General features: G+C 44.4%; 1 protein-coding gene across 5 annotated transcripts in view; it reads right to left on the bottom strand.

Annotated features, from left to right (window-relative positions):
* Positions 1-2,585: 2,585 nt before the first annotated feature.
* Mvl (solute carrier family member malvolio) overlaps positions 2,586-18,657 on the bottom strand; it is a 39,985-nt gene continuing 23,913 nt past the window's right edge. For 4 of the 5 annotated variants that reach the window (XM_050188617.3, XM_055076877.2, XM_055076875.2 and 1 more), the window contains 4 exons: positions 12,215-12,265; positions 12,051-12,132; positions 5,846-5,876; positions 2,586-3,011 (listed from right to left, as the gene is read on the bottom strand). In XM_050188617.3, coding sequence (XP_050044574.1) covers position 3,011; positions 5,846-5,876; positions 12,051-12,132; positions 12,215-12,265 — 165 coding nt within the window. In that variant the 3' untranslated portion in view covers positions 2,586-3,010. The remainder of the gene's footprint in view (positions 3,012-5,845; positions 5,877-12,050; positions 12,133-12,214; positions 12,266-18,657) is intronic. The other variant, XM_055076876.2, reaches the window with a different exon arrangement.

Raw genomic sequence — 18,657 nt, 5'->3', positions numbered from 1 at the left:
TCTTAAGTTGTTATGTGGACATGTTGCAATAAATGGCATCGCGGGCGCGTCCAGATAATGACCTTTCACGCTGCCCTTAAACAAACCAATGTTCGCAGTGTCATTCGGTGAAAAATCGTCGCTACGTAGTGCTGAAAAGTAGAACTAGAGGAAATGGTCTCATCGCCATACAACTGGCATGTGTCGTCCACTAGCTTATTGCGCGCAGGACTGGCACAATAACTGCACAGGACTGGTTTTATCATCTTGTCAGTGGCCGAGTGCCAATGGTTATGTGAAGGATAAACTTGAATAGCATGCCAAAAGTATCTCTTTTTAGCAACTCCTAAAACAGTCCTTTCTGTGACTTCACACAAAACCATGCGCACAGAGACAAAGGTCTGACAAAGGAACACAGTCACGTCCTATTATTCATAGTACAAAACAAGAGAGCGCAGAAAACTATGCTGGCACAGCAGACATTTCCCATAGAAAGCCACTGCTGCCTCTCAGGCGACAAACCTATGATGGGAGAGTCATCTTGTGGTGCTGTTTTGAAGTAGGGGACATTATCAGCCCTTCCTGCAAGGCGCGCAGTAGACACCTAAAGAGTATATCTTAAACCATGCTTGGAGGTCATCTCGGGCAGGGGCAAACGCTGGGCAAGACAAGATGGCTGGCGGCTGCATGTGCACCGTCCTTCCGTGCCTAGTGGTTGCATAATCTCAAGTAGCAGAGATGCGTTGAAGGGAAAGACAGCAGAAGCATTCGCTTCCCTCGGTTTGCACTCTTGATTACACCAGCATTGCAACAGCACGTTTGTGGTTGTCAAGTGAGATTGGTTCATGCTTGCCTGTACATGAATGGCACCAGGCTTACTAAAGTAGCAAGCGAATGTTCACTGCACTTATATGGCAGATAAAACTATGAACCTTGCATCATGCAGTTGTGCAATGCTTTTCTATAATGTACTATGGCCTCCGAGGATGGTGGCCACACGATATAGAAGTCATGCTGCTAGAAATGCTTGGAGTGGGTGGAGCATATGGTGGGCACTACTCTGTGCAGGCACAAAGGTGTAGTGCTCAGCTGGTTCTGTTTCTTATTCTATGTATGATTACGTGGCATAACATGTTAGGAGCTACATAAAGGAGGGGAAGGCCGTGAGGGCTACATACATTTAGAAAGATGCATTCCACACTTTTCAAGTATTCCAGAACATCCCCTTTAATGCATTACCCGAATAAAGGTTCTGGATAGGCCTCTGGGCTAATGTGAGCAAGGGAAGGGGAATTTGGTGCTCTCAAAAGGCATGTTGCGAGGAGCAGGGTCTGAAAGTACTGGTGCAAGAGCCCAGTACTTTCCATTTTCCTGGAAAATGTCAGGAGAGACTTCAGGGCCACACAAGAATCCTCTAAGCCACGAGCCAGTCAGATACACTCACGGTGGCTCAGCACCCCTTTTGAACCTACCCGAGTGCTTTTTTTTTGCACTATAAGAAGTGGCCAAGGTTCCCAAATATCACGTGTTTGCCTACAAGTCTAATTTATATAAAACACGAGTTCATAATATGCACCATTTGCTCAACAAGCATGCACATGCTTACAGCCTGTGCTGCTTATTTGAACAACCTTTGATGATGCACTGTGCTTACTACTGTTCCATTTGTTCTCAAAGTTCAAAATAAGATTTGTTTGTCTGCATAGTTCAATAGAACATTTAGCATCGTTATTTGCTTGGTTACGTGCCCCCTCCTCCCCCCTCCCTCCACACACACCAATAAAATTTTATAAAGCTGCCATCATATGCACACCTCACCCCAGGAGAAGCAGGTAGCTGTAGAACAAATGAGACTTTTGTGCATTTCTTAGCACTACTGCAGGAAGACAAAATGTGAGATATACAGAGGCAAATGCATTTGCATATGAATACTTTTGTGCAACCAGTATATATTTCTGGCAAATCTGCATTAAAGCAGCTGTATCACACATGGTTCATCTATGGTATTTTTTTTTTCTATACTGCCCCCACATTGCTCCCCCCCATACCAGGTTTCATACTTCATACTTGCACTGCTACAGTGACTGATGCACAGCTCTGGAATAATTTTTAGTTTGAAACATTCTGCAACTATTATTAGTATTAACAGTTCAGAAAACTGTTGCATTCAATGAAACCAACTGCACTAATGAGGCACCAGGCTAACAAAATCAACACACAGTCTTCAAATAATTCTTAAGTGAATTCTAAGTGACCTGAAATGACTTGGCAAGGATTATGGCATATTTTGTTGCAAGCAGTAGACAGTTAAAAACATGTCTCAGAATTGCAATAGGAGAACAATGAGCATTAAGCAAGGTGAGACGATGTCATGAAAGATTTGTGTAAGATTAAGTGATACAGTTAAGGTCAAATAAATTGGAAAAATTTTCATTTTGTTATCATGATTTTAGACTTGAATTTGAATCACTAATATAACAAATTATGACAAAATGTAGTGCTTTGAGATCAAGATGGTCATTGAAATACTAAAGTATAGATTGACAAAGAAACAAAATTGTACATAACTGCAAGGAAAGTGTAAACAAAACACACAGAACACACAATCTTTTTTTAAAAACATCAACGTCATAAATTTATTAAAAATAACTACATCTACACAATTCCATGCTTTATTAAACATCCCAACTAGCAACAACTGTACTAAAATAGTAAGTACCATATAATATTGCAAACCTTTTGTCAAAATAGCCTTTTCATATGAGAACACGACAGTTTACTTTATTGACTGTACACAGTGTTCCTGTAGTTGCATAGGAACGCTGCTACTAATAAATATTCTTTCATCAATGATTTGAGTCACGTCGATAAAATTGTGCAAATAGATTCAAGTCGCAGATCATATAAAAGGGGCAGCATGAAACCATGCTGTACTTCGTGGCTGTTGGTGAAACGCCACCAACACTCTTCAATGCAAGTTCAACAACCTAATTTGTCCATTCATGGACGCGTCGATAGAGGACACAATCATTCTGGAAGAGAGGAAATAAAATAATGAAAGTGCACACATCGTAATCAGAAGAATATAAAAGCATGAACAGAAAGCGACAACATATGTATAGTGGCCATAAAATGTTTACGGATCACGAGATCTGATCAAATGTTGAATTTCCAAGCAGTTCGTGACTGTTGGTAGTAAAACCATACAACACTATGCTTTTTGAGCATACTAGGTCACACTGGCAATTAAAATGCCAGGCTAAAAAAAATATTCAGCTTATTTTTTAAATTTCACACTGAACGTTTGACATCAATTATACGTTCAAGTACGTTAGCTTTTGTATTTTACTACCCATTGCTTACATTGTAGGACACACACACACACACACATTATATATATATGTGTGTGTGTGTTCATTACCACATGATCATGTGCAACCCTGTTTTGCAACAATGATTTCTACTAATGTATGTGGTATTCCTGTGTACAAGTGTCTTGCAGTGATGCCTGCCTTACTCAATGCTCCTAATGAGGCCTATAGGGTTTTGAAAAAAAAAAAATGTGTATGTGTGTACATTCATGTGTGTGTGTGTGTGTTCATTACCACATGATCATGTGCAACCCTGTTTTGCAACAATGATTTCTACTAATGTATGTGGTATTCCTGTGTACAAGTGTCTTGCAGTGATGCCTGCCTTACTCAATGCTCCTAATGAGGCCTATAGGGTTTTGAAAAAAAAAAAATGTGTATGTGTGTACATCCATGTGTGTGTGTGTGTGTGTGTGTGTGTGTGTGTGTGTGTGTGTGTGTGTGTGTGTGTGTGTGTGTGTGTGTGCGTGTGTGCGTGTGCGTGTGTGCGTGTGTGTGTGTGTGTGTGTGTGTGTGTGTGTGTGTGTGTGTGTGTGTGTGTGTGTGTGTGTGTGTGTGTGTGTGTGTGCAGACTGTATTTCATCTAACTTGTATGAAATTTACTCTTCTGAAAATGCCTTTCCTGTTATGATATTTCATGGGATGATAGTACTGATAAACAAAAAAATTAAATGTTTGATGCTCCTGCACTTTGCAATATCGCAGAATTTCCTGGAAAGTGTTAGTGCATTGTCTTAAGTTACCAGAGTTCACAGTTGATAATTATTTCTAAACACCAATGTTCGTAAACATTATTTTGCTTGACAGTATGCCTAAACACTGCAAAGCAGGGGGCAGCGTTCATTGGCCTCATCTGAAAGGGTCACCACATTTCAATAATACTGCTTAACAATTTCTGTTAATGTCATAACCAGGGCACTCTTGGCATTTCCTTGAAGGCACCAAGGAGGGAGGAAATGCGTTTCTCAAGAAAATCCTGGTCGCAGGTATTGCCGCAAGGCATTACCGAACAGCAATGTGTATCTTAGTTGCTGGGAAACCCTAACCTAAACTTAGTATAGCAGACTTCTGTTAATTTGACTTCGGTTACTTCAACCCCGACCAAAGGTACTGGATGGCGCCCATACATTTCTGTGGGCCCAAATTCTTGTTATTTCGATCCCAAAATTGGCCTTCGCCGGATAATTCGAACTTGATAAGTCGGCATGCACACGCCTGACCCTTATGGCGTCATTTTTTTCCAAGGAAATTTGGCTGAAAATTGCCTGTGCGGTGCAATCGATTATGAAATTAAAACTGTAATCACGGCTTATGTATGCTTTACAGCATACCACAGCCGTACTGCGGAGAAGCTGACTTCAGCAAACCGGCCGCCATTATACAACACATATTAGGGTCTCGTCGATTTTCTTGCCAACACATTGGGTGAGCATTAGATTACTGCTTTGTTTATAAGCTTTGCTGTGGATTATGCCAGTTTTCTACTTTGGACACATGGAAAGCAGATACGCATTTGATTCGGGGGGCATCTTATTATTGGGCAAATACTACCAAATGAATCAGCAGCGTGTTTGGCATTTTTTTCTGCACCTTGTTTCAATTTCACCTGCCGGATAATTCGATCAATTTCGTCGGTCCAGTCACGGTCGAATTAATCGAAGTCGACTGTATAGCCAACAAAGAGTTTCTACAGTTGAGGTTCGTTTGTGAATACCAGTGTACTGGTTCCCGATTTTTTTTTCTCTCCCTCGAACACTCTCCACTGGTTTCCACAAGCAGGTTTCAAAATCTTGAGAGAAGTTTCAAGGTTGGAGATGTTCTTAATAAGCAGTGTTCCATTTTAACTTGCACTTCAACACCATCTAAGAGTAGCTTAGTACATCAATGCAACTTAGCTTGTATAATTAAAAGCAGGACTTTTCATGTGAAACAGACAGAACCACCAAAATTAAGCGGCATAAACAAACATGTGCATGGTTTAAAAAAAAATAATCTTCTGTAGTAGGCCTTGATGATAAATGATAAACGGATCAAAAAAGGCTACCTCTGACCAAAGTAGCTTAGTGCTTATAACATCACCATACAACTAACTTCATTTCCTTCCTCTTCCTTTTTTCCAGCAAAAGTACTAATAACTTGTTCTCACTGGATAGCCACAAGTAGTAGCATTCACAGCTCTCTTAAAGTATTGAACAAAAAACTCTTATAAACTAAAATTATGCAATACCAGTGTCTGCATTGTAGAAATTGTTGCAAGACAAAGTCAGAATTAGCATAAAGGCCAGTAAAACATGAATACCTTCTGTATTGATTACTTAAGACGTGATTACGTAGTGGAAGAAGGCAAGTGCATTTTAACCACGCAATATTAACTACCCTAACAAGCCACTACTTCAAACTCAAAACATCCTGAAAGCAGTAATGAAGCAAGGGAGAAAGAAAATAGAAGAACCATTGAGTGGACAAACAGAGAAAGTGACTGAGTTGATACTAACCACAAGTGGGTACTAACTGGTATGAGCTCACCTGGTAAATAGAACAGAAAGTGGAGAGACACTACCATTAAGCCAAGCACAAGCGAGAGAAAGACGACAGTGCACATAAACCTACCCCCCCCCCCATGAAATTTGACAGCAGTTGGTTGAAGTATGTATTAACTAACACCTGGTGCACATCAGTCTTTCCTTGCTAACTAGCATTAAAGAAAGATTACAGCTAAGCCTGCTCCTGGTAGCTGCAAACATTAAAATTAACCCAGAGTCAACGAATGAGCTGCAATCATCGCAAGGCGAGTACCTATTACAGGGTTGTCGCTGTGAGCAAGACTGGGTCGGTATAATGTAAGGATTCCTTTTACTTGATTCAATATTTATTTTTTCATCATTCATCTTGTGACTGACCAATCAGGCGATAACAAAGGTGGAACGCTGCCCAGGTCACTGGCAAAGCACGAAAAAAGAATTGGAACAGAATCGTTACATTCTCCCAGTCCAGGATGAGTCACAACACACAACATTATTCAGTGCACATAACCATACTGTGACTGCTGAGAACACATTACAAGAGCAAACTGCATTAAGATATAAGCATAGCACAATAGTTCTGTACAGAAAACAAATGCGGCAGCAAATGCACTCATAATCATGCATGCATCATGCAATAACTACAGTGCACATGTTCTACAGACAGGAGCAATGGTGCTTTTATGAAGAGTTGAAGAGGACATAGAACGAAAAAGGCAGAGCAGCCCTTCAGCACTCTCTTCAATAATTTGACACTGAAATGTTTTGCAGTGACAAATACACAGAGCAAGTGAGCCTATCAGCATGCTTAACCGTCCTGTTTGTCAAAGGAGTCTCAGTCAATGCTCTCAGGCAGCACTGGTATGGTGCAATGAGGCTCAATGTGAGTGGCTAATTAATAAACACCACTGACTCTTTGGTTGATACGGGAGTAAAAAGCACTTAACAGAGTGGCATCACCAAAGCTAAGCCATTTTGCATTTTGCAGTGACGCACATCATGTGACTGTGCTGCATGCATAAAGACAGCCAAAGATTTTTGACCGAGTTCTGAATGACAGAAATTAGAATTACGTATCGAATGCCTGCAAGCAAAGCATGTAATCTTACTCAGTAACGCTTTCCAAGCAGTTTTACCAGTTAGATATGGCTTGATCAGTGCCACGAGCAATGTTAAAGAATGCACTTCCTAAGTTAATACATGTGGCGACATGCATTAACCTTTATACTTTTGCACTGAAAGAATCTGCTGGTGCAAGCAGAGCTGGAAGACAGTAGCTTGGCTTTCAGCAAACAACTAAAGAGAATACTATGCTAGGCGTTGAGCATACTAGAGAAAGCTGAAATCTGTGCTTGACGCTGCTGCAGGTACAGCTTGACAATGATGTGTATCGAATCAACGAGCTGCATGTACACTTATGGCGATGCTTTGGACTGCATCACACGGTACACTTGGCAAGCCATCTATTACGATTTCATCTAATGTTAGCTTTGTTTACTCCTTGAATTTTCACAGCCTTATTTCACGTTCAATTTTTGCTGAAAACGGTTCTCCAAAGGCAGAATCGGACTACTGACATGTAAAATAAGTGAACAAGGTTCCACTATAAGAAGTTTAATGTTGCATGGAATCAAGTTCAAAAATTCGTGTTGCTGAAGTGGCTAATAATTATTTTTTGCTTTTTCATTATTGGTTTACAATTATGTTACACAGAAAATAAATAGAGAAGTTAGAGGAAAAAGTTGCACAAATGCGGCTTGGGGAACTCTCTGCCCCTTTTAATATATTCATCTAAATGGCATGGCACATGTAAGACATTACACAAAAACACAGATGCAGTGGTGCTATGAATATAGTTCAATCTTGAAACACACACACACACACACACACGCACGCACGCACGCACGCACGCACGCACGCACGCACGCACGCACGCACGCACGCACGCACGCACGCACGCACGCACGCACGCACGCACGCACGCACGCACGCACGCACGCACGCACGCACGCACGCACGCACGCACGCACGCACGCACGCACGCACGCACACACACACACACACACACACACACACACAAATATTTCGTTTAGACAATTTTAAAAAAGACATTAAGTTACGGGTTTTACATGCCAAAACCACGATCTGATTATGAGGCACGCTGTAGTGGGGGATTCCGAAAATTTGGACCACCTGGGGTTCATTAATGTGTATCTGAATCCAAGTACATGGGCGGTTTCACATTTCACCCCCATCAAAATGCGGCCTCTGTGGCCGGGATTCGATCCCGCTACCCCGTGCTTAGCAGCCCGACATCGTAGCCGCTAAGCAATTACGGTGGATGTTTAGACAATGAAATGTTACAGCAAAAAAGAACAGAAAAAAGAAAGACAAAAATAATTATACATCTGATCTTCACAACATACATTACTAAAACAAAGGCTCATGCACATTACAGCCTGCTATTTTGTACAAATTCAGTAGTCAACACACCATGCCTAGTGTTATAAGTGGACTGACTGTACTGAACACACAAATCCAGAACTGAAAACTGTGCCTGCAAATGAACAATTAGCAAACTAACAGTACTTGTGGTAATTAGGCAGTAACACTAAGTAAAGCTTGAAATCACCAAATCAGTGCATGAATCTATGCTGCAGGACAGTAAGATTAATTATCCTTATTGTCCAAAAAGAAATATGAATATGAATAGTCGTTAAACAAAAAAGTACTCAGTCATAATACTACTGCACAAATACTTTTCACAGTGCATGGTGTTAGCAGCTATAGTAGTGTGCTTATGCCATGCAATGCTTTCTCTAGATGTTCCCTTTCAAAATGGAGCACCCTGCACAACTCCATCCATGCAAACTGCAAGAGAGTCACAGAAACCCATTTTCCATTGCATGGGTCTATTAATATTAACACTGCAATATGCAACAATGTGAAAATGTGCGTATCCAATGCAGATTTTAATGCAGTAGCACCTCATAATAGAAGCTAAAGTGGGCAACATGTATAAAAAAATTTGATTAACACATGCATATAATTTAACCGATTCAAAAGTGACCACATGCTCTCACGCCCTTCATGACCCATGACCCCCCCCCCTTCTTTTAAATGAGGGAAAGGATCGAGCAACGAATGGCGCATTTGGCATCAGTGCAGAATGTGAACCCTTTACATTACTGGTATGCACTCCAATACCTTCTCCTCGCTACTTACAGTATCTGGATGGCAGCAGGTAAATAGAGGAAAAAGTGACAAAGACAACCTGTCAGATCCCAAAAATGAAGTAATCCTCAAAGTGGCAAGCAGTAATATTACATGTTATAGCATTGAGTTCATAGAGAACCAGCATGAGGTGAGCACAAAACAAATTAAAATGTATAGAACTCAAGCATGACAAACAAGATCAGCTTGCCCTCCCTGAGTGGCAGAATACTAACTATATCACTTGTGTTTCCAAGTGTTCACAGTGATTGGAGAGACTTGTCGTATTTACAAGAAAGACTCCAGGAAACAGGACACCACCTGTGAAGTCTGAGATTAAGGCTTGAGAACTTGTGTGAAAATCACTGATGATCAATGATGTTATGGCTACCTTCAAACTACCGTTGTTCTGCAAAGCTATATACTTTGTCCATGCCTAAGAACAGTTTTGGAAGTGGTATAGCTATCTTTAGAGGGCTGGCAACAATCTTCCGAGTGCCCTCTCACGAAATTGTGCTGCTTTCAACTAGTATTCCTTAGTCCATCAGCACAGAAAGAGTTGCACAAAGCCAGATTTCGTTAGCAGGATTGGTTGTGCAAAAAACTAAAAATCCAGTGCCAGTGCATTTTTTTTTCTTACCCAAAGTATGTACGAAAGTGCCATGGTGGGCAGCTGCAGTGTCAGTCATTTGTGAATGCCCCTTTATATCACCTCACAAGATTATGGCTTTATGCAGCAAAATCAATGTACCTACAGTGCACTATAAAGATACAGCGACAAGAACACTAGCCCGAAACTGATGCTTAAAAGCAGACAACACTGTGTAGTGCACTTACAGAAGATTCAGAAAAGAAATATGGTGGTACTTTTCCAAGCAAGTGCTGCCAAGATTGTCACAGGTTCTGCATTCCTAATGGAACGCTGTCATCACAGGCTTTCATACGTCTCTTGCAATTCGCAAGTTATGCCTTCAACGAATGTGCCTTCTTTCTGACCACAGCTTGATTTCCTCCATAAACATACAAGAGCAAGCTTGGCTACTTTACTGTCTGATCTTGGATGTGTACGGTGATGGACAAATTCAAATGCACATAGCAAAATTTGTTTAAATTAGCACTTCAGACTGAACAGGAAATGGTGCATTTCTGTTTTGTTTAGTAGAATATTATCTTCGCAGAAGTGGGCTATATAAGAGAGTGGTTTGCAGCAAACCGAATTCCTCATGCTATAAATAGCTTTGTAATAACTATAGGATGGCGCTGTTTCCAATGGCAGTTAGGGTTGATTCAATGGTGCACTTTGTTTATGCCATGTTTATAAAGGGCACAAAATGAACAACTTCCCCAGTCGAACCCACTTATAACAATATTCAGGTGCCACGAAAATTCCATTGTTATAACTGATAATTGTTATAACCGGGTTGCATGAAAAAATCAAAATACCATCATGGCAGAGCTGTTGTGAGAAGACTATAATGGTGGGGAGGCCAGTGCCCCTCCCCACTACCTTCCTCCATCCAGCTGCTGATTGTGTTCACTCGTTTAACTGCTTCCTGGGCACTCCGATCGCGTGTAACAAGTCGTGGCTCTCTCAGCGTTTAAGAATGGCACTGCTATAACAACTGCAAAGAGGTGTCATGTGTGGCAAGCGATGTGAGAGTACTGCTGAGGCATCGCTTTGGTGGCACCAAAAAGGGCCTTTTAAAAATTGTGAGAAATCCAGAAGAAACGCTGAGGTGGGATCACCAGAAGCATCTCAACACATACTTCTCACTGGCTTGCACGAGAAAACCCTACGTCCCTCAGCCTTGCATGCTTTACACGAAGCTTGCCGACATCCTTCTCCAAGGCATCCAGGTGCTCCACGTAGTGCAGCGGAAGGTTCCTCGCGAAAACGAAGCCCCGGAACGACTAAGTCATCTGCTAGGCCTCCTGTGAGGACAATGTTGAGGCAGCCTGCCCTACCACGTCATTGCTGCCGTTGTCGCCATCGCTATCTGATGCACGTACATTTGCGACGATCGCCTCATTGGGCAACCTGCCCTACCACGTAATCGCTGCCATCGCTATCTGATGCAAGCACGGTCGCGACAATTGCCTCATCGGTTAAAACCACTTAGTTTCCAAATCTACTTCCTTTTCACTGGCAACGTCATGCACTGTCGATGATCAGCGGGCAGATCAGCCATCTTCCGTTTCGGTGGCGAGAAACTGAGTGGCCACGAACGATTTCAATGCAAACAACGAAGACCAACACGAGTGATTAAGCTGTTTTCAGAACTGCGCCAAATGAGGAGCCAGCGAGCAACATGCAAACAACCTGCGAGTAGTGCAGTTGCCATGGTCCATTCGCGTTTCGGAGGGTGGGGCGGCGTAGAGCTGTGGGCGCAGCCGAGCTGTGGGCACAGCCCATTCCTGTTTGGAGGGGGGGAAGGATGACAGGAGAGAGGCGTGCAGAGATGGCTAGAAAATGAGCGCACGGTGGCTGTTGGAGCAGCGGCCCATCGTGCAGCCGCTCGAAGTTCTCGTTTTCTTTTTTTCTTTTCAAGAATTTCGCATTTCACTGCCGTTCGGCTCGGACACCCAGCAGCCAAACTTCATCGTTATAACCGATAATGCGGAATCGGGGCATTGTAGTAAGCAGGTTACTTCACCATGGAAAACATACAAAAGTTGATGGTGCAGCAGCTTCTCATTGTTATAACCGATATATTGTTAAAACTGGTATCATTATAAATGGGTTCGACTGTATCTGCATACAAAAATTTTTTTAGTAGGAAAAAAAAACCTTCATGCCAATCGCTTGAATGCTAGTCTATTGCCAAAATTGAGGGTACTGCAGATCACAAACCCTACAATGCAGAAACTCAATCAATGAACAAATGAAGAAACTCCTTCAAACAATATTACAGTTGAGCAGCTGAGAGAACCAGACCTAGGAACTAGTAGACAGAATAAGGCTTACCAGGAGATGATGATACGTCTGTTTGAGATGAGTCATTAAATAGCATTCGGTCACTGCGCTCCCTGAGGTGTGGGCCAATCAACTGAAAAGTTGCAAGAAAAACTGTGTGCAAATTACTGTTCCAAATTTTGTGTGTACAATGTGTATGAAAAGTAGCAACTCACAGGAAGTTGCAGCAGTGACGTGCAGCCAAACACAACCAAAAGGCGGGCCAACTGGAAGACAGCCAAAGGCAAAATTTATTAGTACATGTGTAAAATGTATAAAACAACACTGGCCACACTCCTGCTTGCATTGCATGTGAAGTAAAGGGAGAAGTGGTCTTGGTGTAATATGAACTAGTGAAAAACTTCTAGCTAACAGAACCTTCCATTTTAACTATGTCTTGATTCAGTGAACATTCAAACAGGAAAACCAACCTGATTACTTCTAAAGGTTAATTTATGCAACATGTAATGTGGATCGACACCGCAAATTAAAAGATATGTATATACTTAAACACAAAAAAAGGAGACAGAACAACAATCTGAGTATTTTGAGGTCAGGTGTGGTTGCAAGTAGATACATGAGATGCGTCAGTGCATTACATGAGGGAAGTGACCTCCAGGCCGCTTTACTAGAAGTTAACTTCATAGCTGGACAAAAATTCACTCCTACTTGATTACTACAAAGCCCCACTCAAACGATTACATGAAAAATGAACCATACTGCAGAAAGGCTTCTGGCCTGATGATCAACTCTGCAGCTGAGGAAAAGTTGAAATAAAGGTAACTTTTCAAAATCTGAGGAACTTGAAATGAAGAATAAGGTCACATTCTAGATGGATCCTAGCTATTCTGGAACCAGGATGCTAGAATCAGCTATACTTCACTTTTAGACACATCCACTCGACCCTGACAACTAACCAGCATGGTAACACCTCCCCTCGTTCCCTTTTAGAATGAAAATGTAGTATGCTACTCATATGAAATTATGTAAATTTTTCAAAGTGTATATATTGGGACGGTTTAGGAGATCTGCACAAATGTTTAATTAAATGCAACAGCGAGAGCTGGGCTCCAAACCACAGAATCGAAAAACAGTCGACCTCGTCTTCTGTTCTCGTGCTGCCGGTACATACCATACAGTAACATAAATCCCTGGGGCCAAAAGCGCCATCCCGGTGCTGCCTAAGGTATATGATGCTAGTCTGAGTGGTAGGGCTTGAGCCTCGATATGTGTACAAGTTCTGTAGTCGGGGCTGCAGACACAGTGGGGGCAACCTCATATGTCAAGTCAGTCACTAGGCGCACCCCGTGATAGGGTCCAACATAACGGGGCAGCAGCTTTTCGCAGAGGCCCACACGATGAGAAAGCCACCAGAGGAGGACCAGTTAGGCAGGATCGAAGTGGGCATCTTGGTGGTGGCAATTGTGAAGCATTTATGAACAGTCCGAGATGCTACAAGATGGTCACAGGCAATGCGGCGGGCAGTTGCAGCGTGGGCAATGGCATCCAGGGCATAGGAGCAAGTCGCACATGAATCTGTGGGAAGCAAGGAATCAAATGGCAGGAGTGCGTTGCGGCCATACAAAAGATAGAAAGGTGAATAACCCACAGTCATAGAGCAAAGAGTTATAAGCGAAGGTGACAAAGGGCAATCCACAGTCCTAATCCCGATGATTTTCTGACGCATACATAGCGATCATGTCGGTAAACGTGCAGTTGAGGCGCTCAGTCAGTCCATTTGTTTGGGGATGATAAGCTGACGTGAACTGATGATGAGTGGAGCAGGATTGTAGAAGATTGTCAACGACTTTGGCAAGGAAGCAATGACTGTGATCCGTTAGGAGCTGATGAGGAGCACCATGTTGTAGAATAACATCTCGAGGGAGAAAATTGGCAACATCGGTGGCGCAGCTCGTGGAGAGAACTCGTGTGATAGCGAAGCAAGTAGCGTAATCTGTGGTGACTGCAATACATCAGTTGCCAAGTGAAATCGTTTGCCACAGGGAAACGTCCAAGTAAATCCAAGCTAACATGAAAAAAAACCGATCGCCAGGAATGTCAATCGGCTTGAGTAGGCCAGCTGGATGCAAGGAGGGTCTCTTGAAGCGTTGACAGCTCTCGCAGATTGCAACGTATCGTCAAATGGAATGGTGAAGGGCAGGCCAGAAGAAGTGCCGACGGATACGTTCATAAGTGTGAGCGACGTCCAAGTGGCCTGCGGTGGGGGCATCGTGAAGCTGCAGGAGCATGTCCAAGCGTAAGTGTTCTGGAACAACAACAAGAAGCTTGGTGCAATTGCAATCAAAGTTGCGCCTTTACAACAGACTGTCTTTTAAAACAAATAGCTGGAGTGGGGGGTCCAAGAGTTGTGCGGTGAGCTATTCGATGATAGATCATAAGGAGGGGGCCACGACGCTGCTCGATGGTGATGTTGAGAAAGTCCCTAAAGGATAGAACACAGGCATCAGTGTTGTCAGTGAGGTCAGGTGGGCAAGCTGGATGTGATGTCAAGACAGGCAGTTGGCATCCTGGTGCAGATTTATGTGCCACAGAAATGGAGTATTCCTGTAACCATAATGGCCAGCGGCTGAGGCGTCCCGTAGGGCCTTTCAGCGAAGATAGTCAACAGAGGGTATGGTGATCCACAACAGAGAAGTGTTGCTCGTAAAGGTAGGTGCGAAACTTTGCGATGGCCCACACGAGAGAAAGGCATTCACGTTCAGTTATGGAGTAATTCTGCTCAGAACGAGAAAGGAGTCGGCTAGCGTAGGCAATAATGCAGGACAAGCCATTCTGTCATTAGGCAAGAATAGCGCCAATCCCATGACCACTCGCATCTCTACGAACTTTGGTTTTGGCGGCCGGGTCAGAATGAGCCAAAATGGGCGGATACGAGAGTCTAGTAATAATTCAGGAAATGGCGACGGCATGATCAGGTACCCACGAAAAGGAAATGCCCTTCTTGAGAAGACCAGTCAAGGGGCGGGTGATGTCTGCGAAGTTCTCGATGAAGCATCCAAAGTAGGAACATAGTTGTACAAAGTTACGGACAATATTCAACGAGTGTGGAAGCAGAAATTCTTCTACATCACGGACCTTGCCAGGATCAGGATGTATGCTGGCATCGTCAACAAGGTGGCTAAGGACTTTGATGTGACGGCACCCGAAATGGCATTTAGCAGGATTGTTGAGCTGTAGACCTGCTTTTCGGAAAATGGCAAAAATGGCAGAGAGGCGATGGAGATGGCTTTCGAAGTTGGGCAAATAAACAAGAACACCATCAAGGTAGCAGAGGCATATGGACCACATAAGACCTCGAAGAAGAGACGCCAACATGCGTTCGAAGGTAACAGGGTCATTGCAGAGCCAAAACTGCATGACTTTAAATTGGTAGAGGCCATCAGATGTAACGAAGGCTGTTTTCTCGCGATCGTGTTCGTCAACAGCAATTTGCCAGTACCGAGAGCGGAGGCCAACGGAGGAGAAGTAACTGGCGTCGTGCAAACAGTCTAATGCATCATCGATCCATGGAAGAGGGTACACATTCTTGGTAACCTTGCTGAGATGGCCTCCAATTGTAGCCCTTTTTTTTTTCGCCAATACAGCTGGGGAAGCCCAAGGACTGGAAGAAGGCCTTACAATGTTCTTCTCAAGCGTTTTGTCGACCTCGTTTTGTATGATGGTGCATTCAGGTGCTGACACATGGGAAGGTCTACAGTGAATAGGAAGGGCATTGCCTGTGTTTATGCGATGCGAAACCAGGGTGGTCTGACACAACGGATGACCCCCAAAATCGAAGATATCTCCATACGAAGCTACAAGGGAGCAGAGAGAAACAGTGTAATCAGTTCGCAGGGCAAGGGAAATCATTCAGTGTAATGGGTCTTCATACGTGGAAGTTGGCACTGCAGCAGTCACGTCAAGCTGAGGATCAGTGCCAGTGCCGAAACAGTACAGTGCTGCACGGAATGTAGCGCACTAGGGAAATATTCAGCGGAAGAACTTGCATTGATGAAATGAAGTTCAAAATAGGAAGGCATGCTTGATTATTCCAAACTGTAACAATGGTATTGGGAAACGTAACATGGCGGGTTAAAAGAACATCCAGAACAGGATATGCCACGTAGCCTTCATCAGAGAGAGCAGGGAAGGGCACCATTGCAATGTATGCTGCAGCATGGGGTGGCAGACAAATTAATTGGCCGCACCTAAGGCAGGGCTCGTCTGCGGCATCGTCGGCAGTATATTGGAGTAGATGTAAGCACAGAATGAGCTTCGAGTCTTTGACAGACTGAGGTACAGGAAAAGCCGTTACTGCTCGAACGTTCTCCGGCTCGGGTTGTACTCCGAAAGCATCGACGAGATGGCCTAGCACTGTAATCTGTTGGCACCCGAAGTGGCACTTCGATGAGTTTATTGGAGCCCAGCCTTGCGGAAGACATCAAGGATAGCTGCGACGCGCTCAAGGTGGGTCTCAGATGTAGGAGAAAACACAAGGACGTCGTCGAGGTAACAAAGGCAAGTTGACCATTTGAAACCTTGAAGCAGAGAGTGGATCATCCATTCAAACGTGGCGGGGGCATTGCATAAACCGAACGGCACAACCTTGAATTGGTAGAGGCCACCTGGAGTGACGAAAGTGGTCTTTTTCTTGGTCTTGCTCATCGACGGAAATGCCAATAACCAGATCGAAGGTCGATGGACGAAAAGTATTTGGAACCGTGGAGAGAATCAAGAGCGTCGTTGTTTCATGGTAAAGGGTTAACGTCCTTTCTAGTAATGCAGCTTAGGTGGTGGTAATCAACGCAGAAACACCACGTGCCATCTTTCTTTTTGACGAGCACGACCGGCGACGCCCAAGGACTCGACGAGGGCTCAACAATGCCTCTGGCGTGCATCTTGTTTACTTTCTGCTGAATGACTTGCCGCTCTGCTGTGGACACGCGATACGGTCGGCGGAGGATGGGAACAGCATCACCAGTGTTTATCCGATGCTTAACAAGGGACGTCTGACCAAGTGGTCGATTGTCAGTGTCAAATATGTCGCAGTAGGAAAGCAAACAGCCATATAAGGCGGCTGCTTGGTCAGGTGCGAGGTACGGAGCGACCATGGGACAGAATGGGCCGTCGAGGTTCAAGGCATCTTACGGGTAATCATGAGGATTTGGAGACACGTCGGCTGCAAAAGCAATGACGTGGTCGTCTGTCACTGACCGGAGCATGACTACCGCATTGCCTTCAGGTAACACTTGCTTCGTCAAGCCAAAATTGATAACGGGGAGACACATCCAATTAGCGGCAAGGGTTGCGACGGAGTGTGGCACAGAGATGTCGCGCGCCAGGAGGACATCACAAATAGGTGCAATGACATAGTTGCCATCAGGCACGGTTGCCGTTGAGGCCAATTCGACGAAGGTTAGGGTTTTTGGAGGTAAGCAAACAAACGCTGTCGTGTAGAGGGTGTTCAGTTGTTCGGGGTGAACGTCTGAAAGAAGAGGAAGCTCGAGGCACAGCATACCGGTGGAACAGTTGATGAGGGCAGAATGCGTCGTCAGAAAGTCGAGCCCGAAGATTAGGTCATGAGGGCAACTGGTCAGCACGGTGAGCAGGACTGGAACTTGGCGGCCAGCAATTCCTATACCAGCAGTGCACATACCCCTGATGGCAACAGTGGCGCCATTGGCGACACGTACGGCTCGAGTGATGACAGGCTTATACAAGAACTTTTCTGAGGCGACAACATAGGTTAGCGCTCATTATGGACACTTGGGCTCCAGTACCAATTAATGCCGTCAACGAAACACCATCTACGTCTACTTCAATTAGGTTCCTCTTGGTGAGGAGCGTCAACGGCGGATTTGGACAGGACAAACGTGATGCAGCACGACCTCCAAGAGCTACATGGCCTAGTTTTCCGTCCATTGGTTTGGCGAGGGAAAGCGGCGAGGTTGGGGTGACGGAGAGTGACGGCGTTGAGGAGACTGCGACCGCACGGAGGAGCGGCTGTCAGGGGCATCACAAGCAGGGCACAGACGGCAAGGTAAATAACAGCTTGCGTCGGCGTATGAGCAAGGAGCAGGGAATGAGCTCCAGTACGGCGGTATCCAGGTGGTGCAGCAGTGGCGGGATACATGACCAACGCAGTGGCAGCAGAAGCAGATCGGTTTGTCGTCTAGGGTTCGCCATTCAGGAGGATTGCGTGGTCTGGGAGCGAAATACTGGTCATTACAGGATGTGGACAAGGGAATGGGTGCCGAATCAGATCGGGAGACAGAGCAGGTGGTAGGGATGCCAAGGTTTGCAATTTCTTGCCGCACAACTGCTTGAATAACAGAAATAGTGGGGGCCGCTTGATCAAAGGTACCGTCAAGGGGTTGTGGATGAAGGGGGACCGGACTCGCTGCTTCAATCTCACGGCGAACGATACGTGTGACATTCTCTTGAAATGGTTGTGTGGCAGTAAGAGCGGAGCAGGAGGACGTGGCAGGGGTGTTTGGGAGCCGGGACAACTGTGGGACAACGCGGCGGCTTTTGGCTACCTCGAAGCGGCGGCATTCTTTGACGATGGTGTCGATGGGAGAAATGTCGTTATAGACGAGCAAACTGAAGGCGTCGGCCA

Source organism: Dermacentor andersoni, chromosome 2 (genome assembly GCF_023375885.2).
Source record: "Dermacentor andersoni chromosome 2, qqDerAnde1_hic_scaffold, whole genome shotgun sequence".
In the NCBI taxonomy this organism is placed as follows: Eukaryota; Metazoa; Arthropoda; class Arachnida; order Ixodida; family Ixodidae; genus Dermacentor; species Dermacentor andersoni.
This window is presented reverse-complemented; position numbering and strand designations above follow the sequence as displayed.